Source organism: Saccopteryx leptura, chromosome 2 (genome assembly GCF_036850995.1).
Source record: "Saccopteryx leptura isolate mSacLep1 chromosome 2, mSacLep1_pri_phased_curated, whole genome shotgun sequence".
In the NCBI taxonomy this organism is placed as follows: Eukaryota; Metazoa; Chordata; class Mammalia; order Chiroptera; family Emballonuridae; genus Saccopteryx; species Saccopteryx leptura.
In genome coordinates this window covers 172696828-172713936 of record NC_089504.1, presented here as the reverse complement: position 1 = coordinate 172713936, position 17109 = coordinate 172696828, and the positions used below count along the sequence as shown (strand labels likewise).

Genomic DNA, 17109 nt, shown 5'->3' with positions numbered 1-17109 from the left:
TCCCGCACGCCAGGCTGACGCTCTAACACTGAGCCAACCAGCCAGGGCCTGCTCTGTTTTATTTAAAATTACTTTTGACATCAATAGTATGAAACAAGTTGTTAAAAATACAAAGGAACAGAGGGAAATTAATTTTTAGTAAATGCCTACCATATGACAAATCTTTTTTTATTTCAAAATATTTATTGCTAAAATATATACTGTTTTTATTTTTTATTATTATTATTATTAATTTTAATGGGGTGACATTGATAAATCAGGGTACATATGTTCAGAGAAAACATCTCCAGGTTATTCTGACATTTGATTATGTTGCACACCCCTAACCCAAAGTCAAATTGTCTTCTGTCACCTTCTATCTGGTTTTCTTAGTGCCCCTCCACTACCCCAACTCATAACCACCACTCTCTTGTCCATGTCTCTGAGTCTCATTTTTATTTACCACCTATGTATGGAATCATATAGTTCTTAGTTTATTCTGATTTACTTATTTCACTCAGTATAATGTTATCAAGGTCTATCCATGTTGTTGTAAATGATCCGATGTCATCATTTCTTATGACTGAGTAGTATTCCATAGTATATATGTACGAAAGCTTTTTAGTCCACTCGTCCACTGATGGACAAATCTTCGGCTGTTTCCAAATCTTCGCTATTGTGAACAATGCTGCCATAAACATAGGGGTGCATTTCTTCTTTTCAAACACTGCTATAGTGTTCTTGGGATATATTCCTAACAGTGGTATAGCTGGGTCAAAAGGCAGTCGATTTTTAATTTCTTGAGGAGTCTCCATACTGTTTTCCACAGTGGCTGCACCAGTCTGCATTCCCACCAGCAGTGCAGGAGGGTTCCCTTTTCTCCACATCCTCGCCAGCACTTATTCTGTGTTGTTTTGTTGATGAGCGCCATTCTGACTGGTGTGAGGTGATATCTCATTGTGGTTTTAATTTGCATTTCTCTAATGATTAGTGATGTTGAGCATTTTTCATATGCCTATTGGCCATCTGTATGTTCTCTTTGGAGAAGTGTCTATTCATTTCTTTTGCATATTTTTTGATTGGATTGTTTGTCTTCCTGGTGTGGAGTTTTACAAGTTCTTTATAAATTTTGGTTATTAACCCCTTATCAGACGTATTGTCGAATATGTTCTCCCATTGTGTAGTTTTTTTATTCTGTTCTTATTGTCTTTAGCTGTGCAAAAGCTTTTTAGTTTGATATAGTCCCATTTGTTTATCCTATCTTTTATTTCACCTCCCCATGGAGATAAATCGGCAAATACATTGTTGTGAGAGATATCAGAGAGCTTACTGCCTATGATTTCTTCTAAGATGCTAATGGTTTGATGACTTACATGTAAGTCTTTTATTTATTTTGAGTTTATTTTTGTGAATGGTATAAGTTGGTGATCTAGTTTCATTTTTTTGCAGGTAGCTGTCCAGTTTTTCCAACACCATGTGTTAAAGAGACTGTCTTTACCCCACTGTATGCTCTTACCTCCTTTATCAAATATCAATCGTCCATAAAGGTGTGGGTTTATTTCTGGGTTCTCAGTTCTGTCCCATTGATCTATATGCCTGTTCTTATGCCAGTACCAAGCTGTTTTGAGTACAATGGCCTTGTAGTATAACTTGATATCAGGAAGTGTGATACCTCCCACTTTATTCTTCCTTTTCAAGATTGCTGAGGCTATTCGTGTTCTTTTTTGGTTTCATGTAAATTTTTGCAATATTTTTTCTATATCTTTGAAGTATGCCATTGGTATTTTAATTGTATTGCATTGAATTTATAAATTGCTTTGGGTAATATAGACATTTTAATGATGTTTATTCTTCCTAACTATGAGCATGGTATATGTATCCACTTGTTTGTATCTTCTTTGATTTCTTTTATCAATGTTTTATAATTTTCCGAATACAAGTCTTTAATCTCCTTGCTTAAATTTACTCCTAGGTACTATATTTTTTTGGTTGCAATTTTGACAGGGATTGTTTTCTTAATTTCTCTTTTTACAACTCATTGTTGGTTTATAAAAATGCCTCTGATTTCTGAGTATTAATTTTATACCCTGCACCTTGCTGAATTCATTCATCAGGTCCAGTAGTTCTTCTTTTAATATTTGGTAGAATTCACTTGTGAAGCCATCAGGCCCAGGACTTTTCTTTGTTGGGAGTTTTTTGATAACTGTTTCAATCTCATTTGTTGTAATAAGTCTGTTTAGGTTTTCTGATTCTTCTAGATTAATTTTTGAAAAATTATATGTTTTAAGGAATTTGTCTATTTCGTGTAGTTTGTCTAATTTTCTGATTCTTCTAGATTAATTTTTGAAAAATTATATGTTTTAAGGACTTTGTCTATTTCGTGTAGGTTGTCTAATTTTTTTGGCATACAGTTCTTCCTAGTATTTTTTTACAATATTTTGTATTTCTGTTGTGTCAGTTATTATTTCTCCACTCTCTTTTCTAATTTTATTTATTTAAGTCTCTCTTTTTTTCTTGGTGAGTCTGGTTAAAGGTTTATCTATCTTATTTATTGTTTCAAAGAACCAGCTCCTGATTTCATTGATCCTCTGTATTGTTTCTTGAGCCTCTGTGTCATTTATTTCTGCTCTGATCTTTATTATTTCCTTCCTTCTACTTCCTCTGGGCTTTACTTGCTGTTCTTTTTCTAGTTCTTTTAGATGCAGGGTCAAGTTGTTTATTGAGCTTTTTCTAGCTTCTTAAGGTATGCCTGTAATGCTATGAACTTCCTTCTCAGGACTGCTTTTCCTGTGTCCCATAAATTTTGAGTTGCTCTATGCTCATTATCATTCATTTCTAGGAATTTTTTTATTTCTTCTTTGATCTCATTGTTAACCCATTTGTTATTTAATAACATGCTATTTAGTTTCCAAGTGTTTGAGTATTTTTTAGTTTTTCTGTTGTGATTGATTTCTAGTTTCATCCCATTGTGATCAGAGAAAGTGCTCGATATGATTTAAATCTTGTTGAATTTGTTGAGACCGCTTTTGTGCCCTAACATGTGGTCTATCCTAGAGAATGTACCATAAGCACTTGAAAAGAATGTATACTCTGCTGCTTTAGGGTGAAAGGTTCTGAAGATATCTATTAAATAAAGTTGATCTAGGATGTCCTTTAAATCTGCTGTTTCTTCGTTAATTTTCTTTCTTGAGGATCTATCTAGTGATGTTAGTGGGGTATTGAAATCCCCTACTATTATAGTATTGCTGCTGATCTCACCCTTTATATCCATCAAAGTCTGCTTTATATATTTAGGTGCTCCTATATTAGGTGTGTAGATATTTATAATGGTTTATCTTCCTGTTGGATTGCTCCTTTTATCATTATGTAGTGACCTTCTTTCTCTCTTACTATAGCCTTTGTTTTAAAGTCCATTTTATCTGATATAAGTATTGCTACCCCAGCTTTTCTTTCATTTCCATTTACATGAAATATTTTTTTTTCCATCCTTTTACCTTCAGTCTATGTGTATCTTTTGTTTTAAGGTGTGTCTTGTAGATCGCATATGTATGGGTCCTGTTTTCTTATCCATGCAGCTACCCTATGTCTTTTTTTTTTTTTTTTTTTTTTGTATTTTTCTGAAGCTGGAAATGGGGAGAGACAGTCAGACAGACTCCCGCATGCGCCTGACCGGGATCCACCCGGCACGCCCACCAGGGGCGACGCTTTGCCCACCAGGGGGCGATGCTCTGCCCCTCCAGGGGGTCGCTCTGTCGCGACCAGAGCCACTCTAGCACCTGGGGCAGAGGCCAAGGAGCCATCCCCAGCGCCCGGGCCATCTTTGCTCCAATGGAGCCTCGGCTGCGGGAGGGGAAGAGAGAGACAGAGAGGAAGGAGAGGGGGAGGGGAGAAGCAGATGGGCGCTTCTCCTGTGTGCCCTGGCCGGGAATCGAACCCGGGACTTCTGCACGCCAGGCTGACGCTCTACCACTGAGCCAACCGGCCAGGGCTACCCTGTGTCTTTTAATCGGATCATTTAATCCATTTACATTTAAGGTTACTGATATGTAGTTGTTTATTTCCATTTTATTCTTTAAAGCTGTATCCCTCTTTTTCTATATTTTTTTTCCCCTTTGATCTGTTTACAACAGGTCCCTTAGCATTTCTTGCAGCATTGGTTTGGTTGTAGTGAATTCCTTGAGTTATATTTTTTTGGGGAAGCTTTTTATTTCTCCTTCAATTTTAAAAGATAGCCTTGCTGGCTAAAGTACTCTTGGTTGTAGGCTCTTGTTCTGCATTACTTTGAATATTTCTTGCCATTCCCTTCTGGCATCAAGTGTTTCTGTTGAGTAGTCTGTCTTGGTGTAGATTTTGGGTTTCTCTTTCATAGAGTTCTCTGTGCTTCTTGAACTTGTGAGAGTTTTCCCTGTACTAATTTAAGGAAGTTTTCAGCTATGATATGATTGAACAAAGTCTCTATCCCTTATTCTTTCTTTTTTTCTTCTGGAACCCTTCTAATATGGATGTTATTTCTCTTCATGTTTTCACAGAGCTCTCTTAGAGTTTCCTCAGACTTTTTGAGTCTCTTCTTTTTTCTGCTCTGCTTCGTGCCTTCGTTTGTCTTGTCCTCTAACTTGCTGTTTCAGTCCTCAGCTTCATCCATCCTGCTTTTAATTCCTTCCACTGTGGTCTTCATTTCTGATACTGTGTTTGCCATTTCTGACTGATTCGTTTTTATTATTTCAATGTCCTTTTTTGTATTTGCTATGTCTTTATTTAAGTGTTTGTAATGACCATCATTTGTTGTTTTAAGATCTTTGAGTATCCTAACAATCGGTATTTTACACTCTGCATCCAGTAATTTGATTATATCTGACTCATTCAGTTCCTTTTCTGAGGATTTCTCTTGATTCATTTGTGGAGCATTTTTCTGCCTTCCTTTCTTGTCTGTGTATAAGAAGGGTTTGACCACTGGAGTCCAGTTGGTGTGGCGTCTGTGTTCCCTATGTGTTGTCTGTCTGCAGGCCCGCCACCCCCTCTGCTGCTGCTGCCTAGAGTGTTCAGGTATGGGCGTTGCTGATGCCAGCCCACTGGGGCTGTCGCTGCGGTTTTCGCCTTTCCTCCACGGGAGGGGCTGTGATCATGTGCCTGGGTTTACAAGCCTCGTTGGCCTTGGCCTTCGCCCCGCCCCCGTGGGTGTGATTATGCGTTGTGCCTAGGCTCAAGCCTGGGCACTGCAGGCAGTGGTGAGCACCTTTTTTCAGCTGTTGGTCTCCACCTGCTCTGGGCTTTCACCCCACCCCCGTGGGAGGAGCCCGCTCGGGTGAGCTGCATGCCTGGGTTCTGCGGCTCAGCAGCGGGTCTCCGCCCTTCCAGGGCTCCCACCCTTCCCCCACAGTTGGGCCTGACCATTTTCATGCGTCCCCTTCACCCCGCAAGGGAAGACTGAGCTCACACCCGGGCCTCAGTGGTGGCCAGCCAGCTTCTGCCCTTGCCACGGATCCGCGCTTCCATATCCCGCTGCTGCCTGCCCTCCAGTGAGTCCTCAACCGTGTGGGTGGGGGCAGCGAAGCTCAGACCCTGACACTCAATACTATAGTACTGAAAGCTCCCTCCTTCTAAGCGACTGCTCTGAGTGCCATGGGAGAGCTTGTTTGGCTGGTGTCCTCCTTCCCTTTGCTGATATTGCTGTTTCCAGGGGAAATATTCTCTTCAGATTTGGGGAGTGACTCAGCCCGGGGTTAGGGTGGCTGTCCCTCAAAGTGTTTCTCCCTGTGCCTCCTAGATTACACTCTCTTCCAGGTGCTTCAATCCTCTCCTCTCTCCTATCCTCCAGAGCCCCGGGTGAGTGGTTGTGAGAGAGGTTTTCTGCATGGTCCCTTTAAGGAGTATCCCGGGTCTGAGAAATCAGTCTCTTTCTCACAAACAGTATCCTGACTTGTTTCACAGCTAAATACTGTCCACACGCCTCTTCTAGGCTCTTGGGCTACAGGCTGGGGCTTTGTTCCGGGGCTCAGGACCCACTCCTCTCCACTAAAGTCTCTTCCCACCACGTGAGTCTCTCCAGGCTGCCATTCGCTCCCGGGAGCTGGGCAGCCCTCTCCGCATTTCTGCTTTTCATACCGGTCTCAGTGTGGCTTCTTCAGTGTTCCTTTGTTCCTTGGTTGAGGATTCCTCTTAGTTTAGTCCAAAGTTGGTTTTTCCATATGATGGTTCTTAAAATTAAGTTGTAATCCACTTTGATTCTGGGAGGTGGAAGTTGGTAAGTCCACCTACTCCATCACCATCTTGCCACTCTCTATATGACAAATCTTGCAATAGGATTTAAAAGGTGATTTTCATACTTAGTATTTCTTGGCCCTGGTTAGCTGGCTCAGTAGATGGAATGTCAGCCAGGTATGCAGACAATCTGGGTTTGATCCCCAGTCAGGGCACACATGAGAAGCAACCATCTGCCTCTCTCTCCCTTCCTTTTCCTCCTTCTCTCTCTCTTCCTCTCGCAGCCAGTCACTTGATTGGTTCAAGTGTTGGCCCTAGGCACTGAGGGATAGCTAAGTTGGTCCAATCATTGGCCCTGTGTGTTGAGGATAGCTCAGTTGATTGAGCATCAACCCCAGACAGTGATTGCCGGGTGCATCCTGATCAGGGTGCATATGAGTCTGTCTATCTCTATCTCCCCTCTCTCGCTTAAAAAAAAATTATTTTTTAAGTGAAATCTTACCATTTTAATGTGTCTTAAAATTAAAAGAAGAGTTATCTGATCAAAGCTGGAGTGAGAAACTTGCAGCTCTACTGCTTAGTCAGCACTTTCCTCCCCAACTAGCCAACCCTTTTGTCTGACAGTAGATGTACACCTTGCTCCTTGGTTACCATTCATCAGGCCCTGAGGTAGCTCCAGGAGTACAACTTGAAATATATAGTATTATTTCTGTAACCCTTTTTAGTGATTGATCTTATATCAGGTCTACCGGAAAGTTCTGTCCGTTTCTATCACAAGTTTCGACACGTAAGCACGTTTATTTGGCACATGTGTGCCTCTCTATTTTTATCACTTAATGTATACATACTGACGTAGCAAATTAACTAAAACAAAGTTGATTCATATTAGTCTTATGTGTGAAGCGATAGTGTACCCATGGCTACTGATAAAGTTCATTTACGCCACTGTAATTTTTACGAATTTCAACAAGGAAGAAATGCTACAGAAGCATGTAGAAATTTATTGAAAGTGTCTGGAGAAGGTACGGTTTCTGATAGGACATACAGAAGATGGTTCGAAAAATTCGAAACAGGTGATTTCGACCTTTCTGATAAGCCACGTTCTGGGAGACCATTTTTGATCGATGATGATGTTGTTAAGACCATGTTGGAGCAAGATCCTTTTCTGACAACATCGGAGATCGCAGAAAAGGCTTAATTCAGCTCAGCAAACCTTTTCAGACCATATTCGGAAGGTAGGATTGGTGTGGAAATATTCAAGATGGGTGCCACATGAATTAAGTCAGAAGAATTTGGATGATCGAGTCGTCATATGCACATCTCTGCTTGCTCGAAACAAAATCGAGCCCTTCTTGAACTGGATGATTACTGGTGATGAAAAGTGGATTACCTACGAAAACATTGTAAGGAAAAGGGCATATTGTGAACCTGGAAAACCTAGCCCTTCCACCTCTAAACCAAATTTGACTCTGAATAAGAGAATGTTGTGTATATGGTGGGACATTCGAGAACCAATACATTATGAGCTTTCAAAACCGAACGAAAAGCTCAATTCGGAGAAGTATTGTCAGATAGTTTTCAACTGGATAATTTAAAGACAGCAGTCCAAGAAAAGAGGCCGGCAATGTTCAATAGGAAGAACATCATACTGCATCATGATAATGCCAGGCCACATGCTGCTTTGGGGACTCGTCAAAAAATTGCAGAACTAGGCTGGGAAATTCTGTCTCATCCACCATATTCCCCGGACTTAGCACCCTCCCACTATCACTTGTTTTTGTCCTTACAAAATTTTTTGAAGGGAAAAAATTTCAAAAATGAAGAAGATATCAAACAAGCACTGGTTCAATTTTTTGCATCAAAAGATAAAACATTTTTCAAAAATGGGATATACAAATTGCCCTCACGCTGGCAAGAAATCAATAATAATGGCAATTATATTATTTAATAAAGTTTATTGATGGTAAGAAAAATTTGTATTTTGTTTTATTCCAAAAACGGACAGAACTTTCCAGTAGACCGTATATAATGGTTCTTATTCTTTCTAATCATGTACATTAAAACAATTAAGGCCTCAGGAAGTTAAATAATTTGATCTTGCTAGGAATGCATTTACCAGATTTTGAAATAGGAATGTTTCCAAAAATGTACATTAAGTTTTCCAAATTTTATGTGATTTTCTGATTAATGATGAATAAGCTAAATACTATCCTGGGCTTTTAAATTATTTTACTGAAATTGAAAGTATTCTTTTTAGGAAGTGAAACAAAAATATATTATTAGAGTTTACCTCTCAGAATAAGTGGCCCTTATCTTTTGCATATGTTCATGCACGTGTGTGTTGTTCAATTGCTTACTCTTTATATTTGACTCCTTAAATTTTTGTCTCCCTTGCCCAGCTTTGGAATCAAAATGCAAATTCCTGTTTACCGTGTCTACTGTGTTTTATAATTAATCACAGGTTACTTTAGTTTCTTAGTGAATTCAGCTATTCTTCTAAAACAATTTTAACATCAGGGTTAAGAAAACAACACTCTTTTATTGTGTCATATTTGCAGGTGTTAGTGATAGAACAGAAAAATGAAGACGGAACATGGCCAAGGGGTCCTGCTACTCCTAAGTAAGTGTTCCCACTTTTTATGATGGCATACTATATGATTTAGAAGCCTTTGGTTTGAGATAATGAAATCCATAATGATAGAAGAATCTAAATTGTGTGTTGTATATACCTTCTTTATATTTTATTCTGAAATAAGAATATATTCTCAATATAGAAAATACCTAAATTTACACTTAAATTAATATGCTATTGCGATAAGGCTTTCAATTCAAATCTCTTCTAGAATGAGGTACAGTATAAATGTTATAACTGTTATGCTACATTATCTAATACAAGGCTGGCTTTAGCTCAGTGGTTCCTTCGAGTCAAGTTCATTTGCTACATTATCTAATATTTAAATCACTTTAAACATTTAATATTTTGTTTCAAGCTTGTGATAGTTTTCAAGTGTCTTTTAAAAAGATGTTCTTTATCATAATGATTCTGTTGTGAAAGTAATATTTTTATTCATTAAAATAAGTATTTTAGAAGATAAAAGCACAAGTAGAGATACAGGAGTATAAAAATTGCTTGTGATAGTAAGTGAGGGTTAAAAAATTAGGAATCTTTTTAACTTTTCTTTCAACTATGGTAAGAATGCTTGAGACCTACACTCTTAACGAACTTTTAAGTTCATAATACAGTATTGTTAAATATAGGCACATTGTTGTATAGCTATTAGACTTTATTCATCTTGTATAACTAAAACTCTATTCCTGCTGAACACTAACTTTCCATTTCTTTCCCTAGCAACTGCTATTTTACTTTGTTTCTGTGAATTTGACTCGTTTAGATACTTCATATTAAGTAGAACCATGCAGTATTTGTCCTTCTATGGCTAGCTAATTTTATCTTGCATAATATCCCCCAGGTTTATCCATGTTATCACACACAGCAGGATTTTTTTTCCCTTTTTTAAGACTGAATAATATTTCGTTCTTTGTATATACCACACTTTTTTTATCCATTCGTTCTTTGATGTACATTTAGGTTGTTTCCATCTTAGCTATTGTGAATTGTACTGCAGTGAGCATGGGATACAGATATCTTTTTTTTTTTGTATTTTTCTGAAGCTAGAAACGGGGAGAGACAGTCAGACAGACTCCCCGCATGCGCCCGACTGGGATCCACCCAGCACGCCCACCAGGGGGCGACGCTCTGCCCATCTGGGGCGTCACTATATTGCGACCAGAGCCACTCTAGCGCCTGAGGCAGAGGCCACAGAGCCATCCCCAGCGCTCGGGCCATCTTTGCTCCAATGGAGCCTCGGCTGCGGCAGGGGAAGAGAGAGACAGAGAGGAAGGAGAGGGGGAGGGGTGGAGAAGCAGATGGGCGCCTCTCCTGTGTGCCCTGGCTGGGAATCGAACCCGGGACTTCTGCACGCCAGGCTGACGCTCTACCACTGAGCCAACCGGCCAGGGCCGGGATACAGATATCTTTTAAAGATACTGATTTTTATTCCTCTGACTATATACTCAGAAGTGAGATTTCTAGATTATATTTTTGAGGAACTTTCATACTGCTTTCCATATAAACTGCATTATTTTACATTTTTTCGTCACATTCTTGCTAGCACTTAATGATTTGTCCTTTTGATAATACCCACCCTAATAGGTATGAGGGGATATCTCGTGGTTTTGATTTGCATTTCTGCAATGATTACTGATGTTGAGCATCTTTTCATATACCCGTTAACCATTTGTACACCTTCTCTGGAGAAATGTTTGTTCAAGTCATAAATTCTGGGTATTTGGAGTTTTTTGCTGTCATATTGTTGGAGTTTTTTTTTATATATTTTGGGCATTAACTATTTATCAGATATGTGGTTTAAAGATTTAAAAATAAAACCTGAAAATATAAAACTTCTATAAGAAATTTTAGGAGGAAAACTTTATGACATTGCTCTAGGTCAGTGGTTCTCAAACGTTTTAAAGTCGGGGCGCATTTAAAATTCTATAGTAGGCGCACTATATACAAGTTTCTGAGAAATATGTTATAATAATTAAGTCAAATATTAAAGAAAATATACATAAAGTCCAAGCGTGCTTTTATGGTAATTAAACGAAATCAACAAAATTAAATTTTGACATTAAAAAACACATTTATGTTACATTTTTTGTTATGCCTTTTAGAATTCATAAAAAAGGGTTTAAAAAAAAACAACAAAAAAGTTATCTTTTTATATATATAAGATACATTTTTAGTAAGATTTAGTAAATTCAGTAGGTCCCAGCACGAATGTGTTAAGTTTTTTCATTCTTGTGTTTACGAGAAACATGAGCCTGATGTGTCCTAGCGATTTCTTCAATGTTTGGGCATTGCATGTATTTGAAAAGCAAACTCTCATTTCCTCATCAGTACATTGAAGAATTCCTCTCTTTCTACTCTTGTGTTGAGGGTAGAAAATCCTAATTTGGCCCTGGCCGGTTGGCTCAGTGGTAGAGCGTCGGCCTAGCGTGCGGAGGACCCGGGTTAGATTCCCGGCCAGGGCACACAGGAGAAGCGCCCATTTGCTTCTCCACCCCTCCGCTGCGCTTTCCTCTCTGTCTCTCTCTTCCCCTCCCGCAGCCAAGGCTCCATTGGAGCAAAGATGGCCCGGGCGCTGGGGATGGCTCTGTGGCCTCTGCCTCAGGCGCTAGAGTAGCTCTGGTCGCAACATGGCGACCCCCAGGATGGGCAGAGCATCGCCCCCTGGTGGGCAGAGCGTCGCCCCATAGTGGGCATGCCGGGTGGATCCCGGTCAGACGCATGTGGGAGTCTGACTGTCTCTCCCTGTTTCCAGCTTCCGAAAAATGAAAAAAAAAAGAAAATCCTAATTCACATAAATAGGATGTTGAAAGCTTTTTTAGATTTTGCCACATATTCTTCTTTTATACAAATCCAAAAGGCTTCAAGAGACAGTTTCTTATGTTTAATCATCAATCCATGATCAGTAGATATAGCTGCCAGTTCTTCTTCTGTTAATGTTAAACCAAAATCACTTGAAGCTTCCACGAATGGGTTTCTAATCCAATCGTATTGTTCAGTGTTAAGTGATGGAAAATGCTATAAATTAAATTCTGCCTGTCAGCCTTCAAGTCTTGTTTTATTTACACTTAACTTTAGCTCACTTCCAGAATCGGATTCTTCAATGTCACGCTTCTTTTTTAGAAATCTATCCATTTTATTTGGGTGTATTTATCTAAAATAATATAATGGTGTGTTAATAATAAATATAATAATGTGTTAACAAAAAGGGCGGTATTTCCGTAATGAAATGGTATAATAGAGTAACTATATTTATTTTTATATCTGGGCACATGCTGCAAACTGGCACACCTAGTAATTCCAGGTCCTGAGTGGGAATGGTGCAGAATTAAGAAAATACGGGGTCAGGAGAGCCCTGTAATTGCTGCTGGCATGAACAAAGCGTGCCCAAAACTGCATTTTGCTTTATTTTATAAGGCAAAGTGGGCCATTAGCAAATCAATGAGATCTTTATGTTTCCAAGGCAACCCAAGAATTTTACCAAGTGCAGAAAACCCCCACCATACATATCATCTTAACTTTACACCAAACAAAGGATAGAAGAAACTTGCCTCCAGTCTTTCTGGGGAACATGGCGGGTAGTGTAAACAATCCAGTACCACAGCTTAACAGCCTTTTGCAGTCTAATCAGGCAAGTGAGGTTGGGGGGTTGAGCAGACTGTCAGCTTACAGGCAATTCCCCACACCTGTCCCCCCAAAATTTAAACTCCAAAAACCCTATTGGTTTTTGGTCCCCCAACAGGCACATATTTCTCTGGAATACCATAGGGCGCAGCTGGAAATCTAGGGCGCACCAGTGCACTCTGGAGCACACTTTGAGAACCACTGCTCTAGGTGGTAATTTCTTTATGATGACTACAAAAGCACAAACTTGATAGGACTACATCAAACATGGGATGAGAGAAAATAATTTTTAACTGTTTTAACATCTGATCCACATTGCATTATCAAAAACACTTAAGACTAGCTGTATCTCAATATTAAGACTTTTTAAACTTTTGAGAAGTAAATATAATACATATGCCACCTCGTATTTTATATTTTGGTAGAGTCCAGGGGACCTGTCATAATCAAACATATTAATATCCAGCAAATATTTACACTAAATAGGGTATAAAAGGACTGTAAATAGCTTCATAATTAGGTCACCTTAGATTATCCTTAATTGAATCATGAAAAAAAAGTTAAGTTTCAGAGCTTTGAAATTCCAGGTTTCCTAATAAGGAATTATAGACCTACCTGTATTTTGAATATTTAAAATAATGATTTTTTTTAATAAATTGATTATAATTTGTATTTACTAATCTAGTAAATAAAAGAGAAGAATGGCCTGGTACTTAATTTTTTCAAAACTAAAATGCTCTGGAACAATTTATATGACACATCTACTAGTTGATTTTTCTCACTCTCCCTGCCTCTCTCTCTCTCTCTCTCTCTCTCTCTGCCTCTCACTAAAACAAAACAGTATTCCTTTAATGAATGGTCTGTATCCTTTTTATCTTGTGTGAAGTTTTTTAATTTAAATTTCATGAGGCTGTGTCTAGGTATATTAATTACATTTTTTTCTTACTCTACTTGGATATAACCCAAGGATAGACCTTAAGAAGATTATAAGAACACAACGTAGAATTGTATAGATTTCTTGGTAATGAAGTTTTAGAAGTTAGGAATAATTTCTTTGTGAATATTTACATTTATTCTTTAGATCAGAAGTGTTCTGTTCTAGCTTATCTTTAGTTTATTATATACTTGTTATACCTTTAAATAACTTTTGATATTATAAAATTACTTATAGGCCCTGGCCGGTTGGCTCAGTGGTAGAGCGTCGGCCTGGCATGCAGCAGTCCCAGGTTTGATCCCCAGCCAGGGCACACAGGAGAAGCGCCCATCTGCTTCTCCACCTCTCCCCCTCTCCTTCCTCTCTGTCTTTCTCTTCCCCTCCTGCAGCCAGGGCTCCACTGGAGCAAAGTTTGCCGGGCGCTGAGGATGGCCCTGTGGCCTCTGCCTCAGACACTAGAATGGCTCTGATTGCGGCAGAGCGACGCCCCAAGATGGGCAGAGCATCGCCTACTGGTGGGCGTGCCAGGTGGATCCCGGTCAGGTGCATGCGGGAGTCTGTCTGACTGCCTCCCGTTTCCAGCTTTGGAAAAATACAAAAAAAAAAAAATTATTTTTATAGGTTACTATGAAAGACCCTTGAGTTCCAAAGATTTGAGAGATTTTTTCTACTTAAAATTATTGAATTTTATCTGAAAGATTGAACTAATTATGTATTTTATTTTACCTTCTCTGTCTGCTAGTAAAATACTATTTTTATGTACTTAGCTTGATTCTGTAAAATAAACCACAATTTCTTACATATAATACATGCAAGAAATATTAGTGAAATATTAGTGAAATATTGTACCACACTAGAGATGAGTGGGAGTACAATTAAGTTCCATTCTTCTCTGAATCTGCCAGTTTAATAGGAAACCCAAATATTAAAGCATGAAAAGTTAAGTATCTATTCACTATAAAATGTGAGAAATATAACAATGTCATAAATTGTTAAATGATAGTTCATTAGAATACAAAAATTTTTTTTTGAAATTATTATCTGTGTATGAAAAGACTCCTAGAAAACTAAAAAATAAAAGGGAATTTTGCTTATTTCATAAAACATGTCTAAGTAATCAACCAGAATATATAAGTAAACATTATATTTAAGAAATTTTGAACACAAACCAAATAAGATTGGAAGTTGAGGGAATAAAAATCACTTATTTGCATATTATATAATCATCTACATAAAAATCCAGAAACAATCAGCAGACTAGAGCTAAGAAAATTCAGCATGATTCTCTAATATAACATTAAACTGTAAAAATTAATAGGTATTTTATATACACAGAGGTGGGCAATCTTTTTTTATAAAGAACAAGGTAATATTTTCAGCTTTGTGGGCCATATGGTCTCTGATCCAGCTATAACTGTTGCTACAGCTTGAAAGCAGCCAGAGCCATGTCAACAAATGGGTATGACTGTGTTCCAGTAAAACTTTTTTACAGAAACATATGGCAAACTAGATTTGGCTTGTGAGCCTAGGTTTCTGATTCCTGCTGAATACCATTAGTAACCCACTTTGAAAATAACATAACAAAAATTAATCTAATTAGGAATGCATAAAACCTTCATGGAAAAATGTCTTTATTAGAGACAAAAAGTTATCATGAACTTAGTCTAGTAATGCCTGTATTTCTGAATCTGTCACGTCAGTGCCTATTCAAAATTCTATTCTTTTTTTTTTTTCTTTCTTTCTTTCTTAGAAACTTCACAAATGCATTTTTTTTTTTATTTAGACCAGGGTAGTCAACCTTTTTATACCTACCGCCCACTTTTGTATCTCTGTTAGTAGTAAAATTTTCTAACAGCCCACCGGTTCCACAGTAATGGTGATTTATAAAGTAGGGAAGTAACTTTATAAAATTTATAAAGCAGAGTTACAGCAAGTTAAAGCATATAATAATAATTACTTACCAAGTACTTTATTTCATATTTTCACTAAGTTTGGCAGAATAAATCTTTATAAAACAACTTATTATAGTTGAATCTATCTTTTTATTTATACTTTGGCTGCTCCTCTACCGCCCACCATGAAAGCTGGAACTCCCACTAGTGGGCGGTAGGGACCAGGTTGACTACCACTGGTTTAGACAATTAATTTTAATGTGGTGACATTGATTAATTAGGATACATAGATTCAGAGAAAACATCTCCAGGTCATTTTGACATTTGATCATTTGCATACCCATCACCCAAAGTCAAATTGTCTTCCATCACCTTCTATTTGGTTTTCTTTGTGCCCCTCCCCTCCACACACCCCCTCCTGCTCCTCCCTTTCCCCTCCCCCTTGTAACCACCACACTTTTGTCCATGTTCCTGAGTCTCATTTTTGTGTCCCACGTATGTATGGAATCATACAGTTCTTAGCTTTTTCTGATTTACTTATTTCACTCCATATAATGTTGTCAAGGTTCATCCATGTTGTCGTAAATCAGGGGTCCCCAAACTTTTTACACAGGGGGCCAGTTCACTGTCCCTCAGACCGTTGGAGGACCGGACTATAAAAAAAAACTATGAAAAAATCCCTATGCACACTGCACATATCTTATTTTAAAGTTAAAAAAAAAAAAAAAAACAGGAACAAATACAATATTTAAAATAAAGAACAAGTAAATTTAAATCAACAAGCTGACCAGTATTTCAATGGGAACTATGAGCCTGCTTTCGGCTAATGAGATGGTCAATATCCAGTTCCATATTTGTCACTGCTAGCCATAACAAGTGATACGTGCTCCTCTCACTGACCACCAATGAAAGAGGTGCCCCTTCCAGAAGTGCAGCGGGGGCGGATAAATGGCCTCAGGGGGCCGCATGTGGCCCGCGGGCTGTAGTTTGGGGACCCCTGTCGTAAATGATCCGATGTCATTATTTCTTATGGCTGAGTAGTATTCTATTGTATATATGTACCAGTTCTTCTTTATTCAGTCATCTATTGAAGGGGTTTTTGGTTGTTTCCATGTCTTGGCCCCTGTGAACAATACTTCAGTTAACATGGGGCTGCATGTGTCTTTACGGACTAGTGTGTTTGAGTTTTGGGGGTATATTCCCAGTAGAGGGATTGCTGGGTCATATGGTAGCTCTATTCTTAATTTTTTGAGGAACCACCATACTTTCTTCCATAATGGTTGTACTATTTTACATTCCCACCAACAGTGGATGAGGTTCCTTTTTCTCCACAGCCTCTCCAACACTTGTTATTACCTGTCTTGTTGATAATAGCTAATTAACAGGTGTGATTAGATACAATGGTATCTCATTGTAGTTTTGATTTGCATTTCTCTAATAGCTAATGAAGATAAGCATCTTTTCATATATCTGTTGGCCATTTGTATTTCTTCCTGGGAGAAGTGTCTGTTCCTGTCCTTTTCCTATTGTTTGCTTGTTTGTTGTTGAGTTTTATGAATTCTTTGTATATTTTGGATATTAGGCCCTTATCTGTGCTGTTGTTTGAAAATATCTTTCATTTAGTTGGCTGTCTGTTTTGTTGTTAGTTTCTCTTGCTGTGCAAAAGCTTCTTTGTCTGATGTAGTCCCATTTATTTATCTTTGCCTTCCCTTCCCTTACCTTTGGAGTCAAATATATAAAGTACTCTTTATTAACCAAGGTCCATGAGTTTAGTACCTATGTTTTCTTCTATGTAATTTATTGTTTCAGGTCTTATACTTAGGTCTTTGATCCATTTTGAATTAATTTTAGTACAA

The 17109-nt window shown here is 38.2% G+C and overlaps 1 protein-coding gene across 1 annotated transcript in view; it reads left to right on the top strand.

Annotated features, from left to right (window-relative positions):
* USP15 (ubiquitin specific peptidase 15) overlaps positions 1–17109 on the top strand; it is a 164152-nt gene that overhangs the window by 66156 nt on the left and 80887 nt on the right. Inside the window, 1 exon segment of the mRNA XM_066369325.1 lies at positions 8736–8797. Coding sequence (XP_066225422.1) covers positions 8736–8797 — 62 coding nt within the window.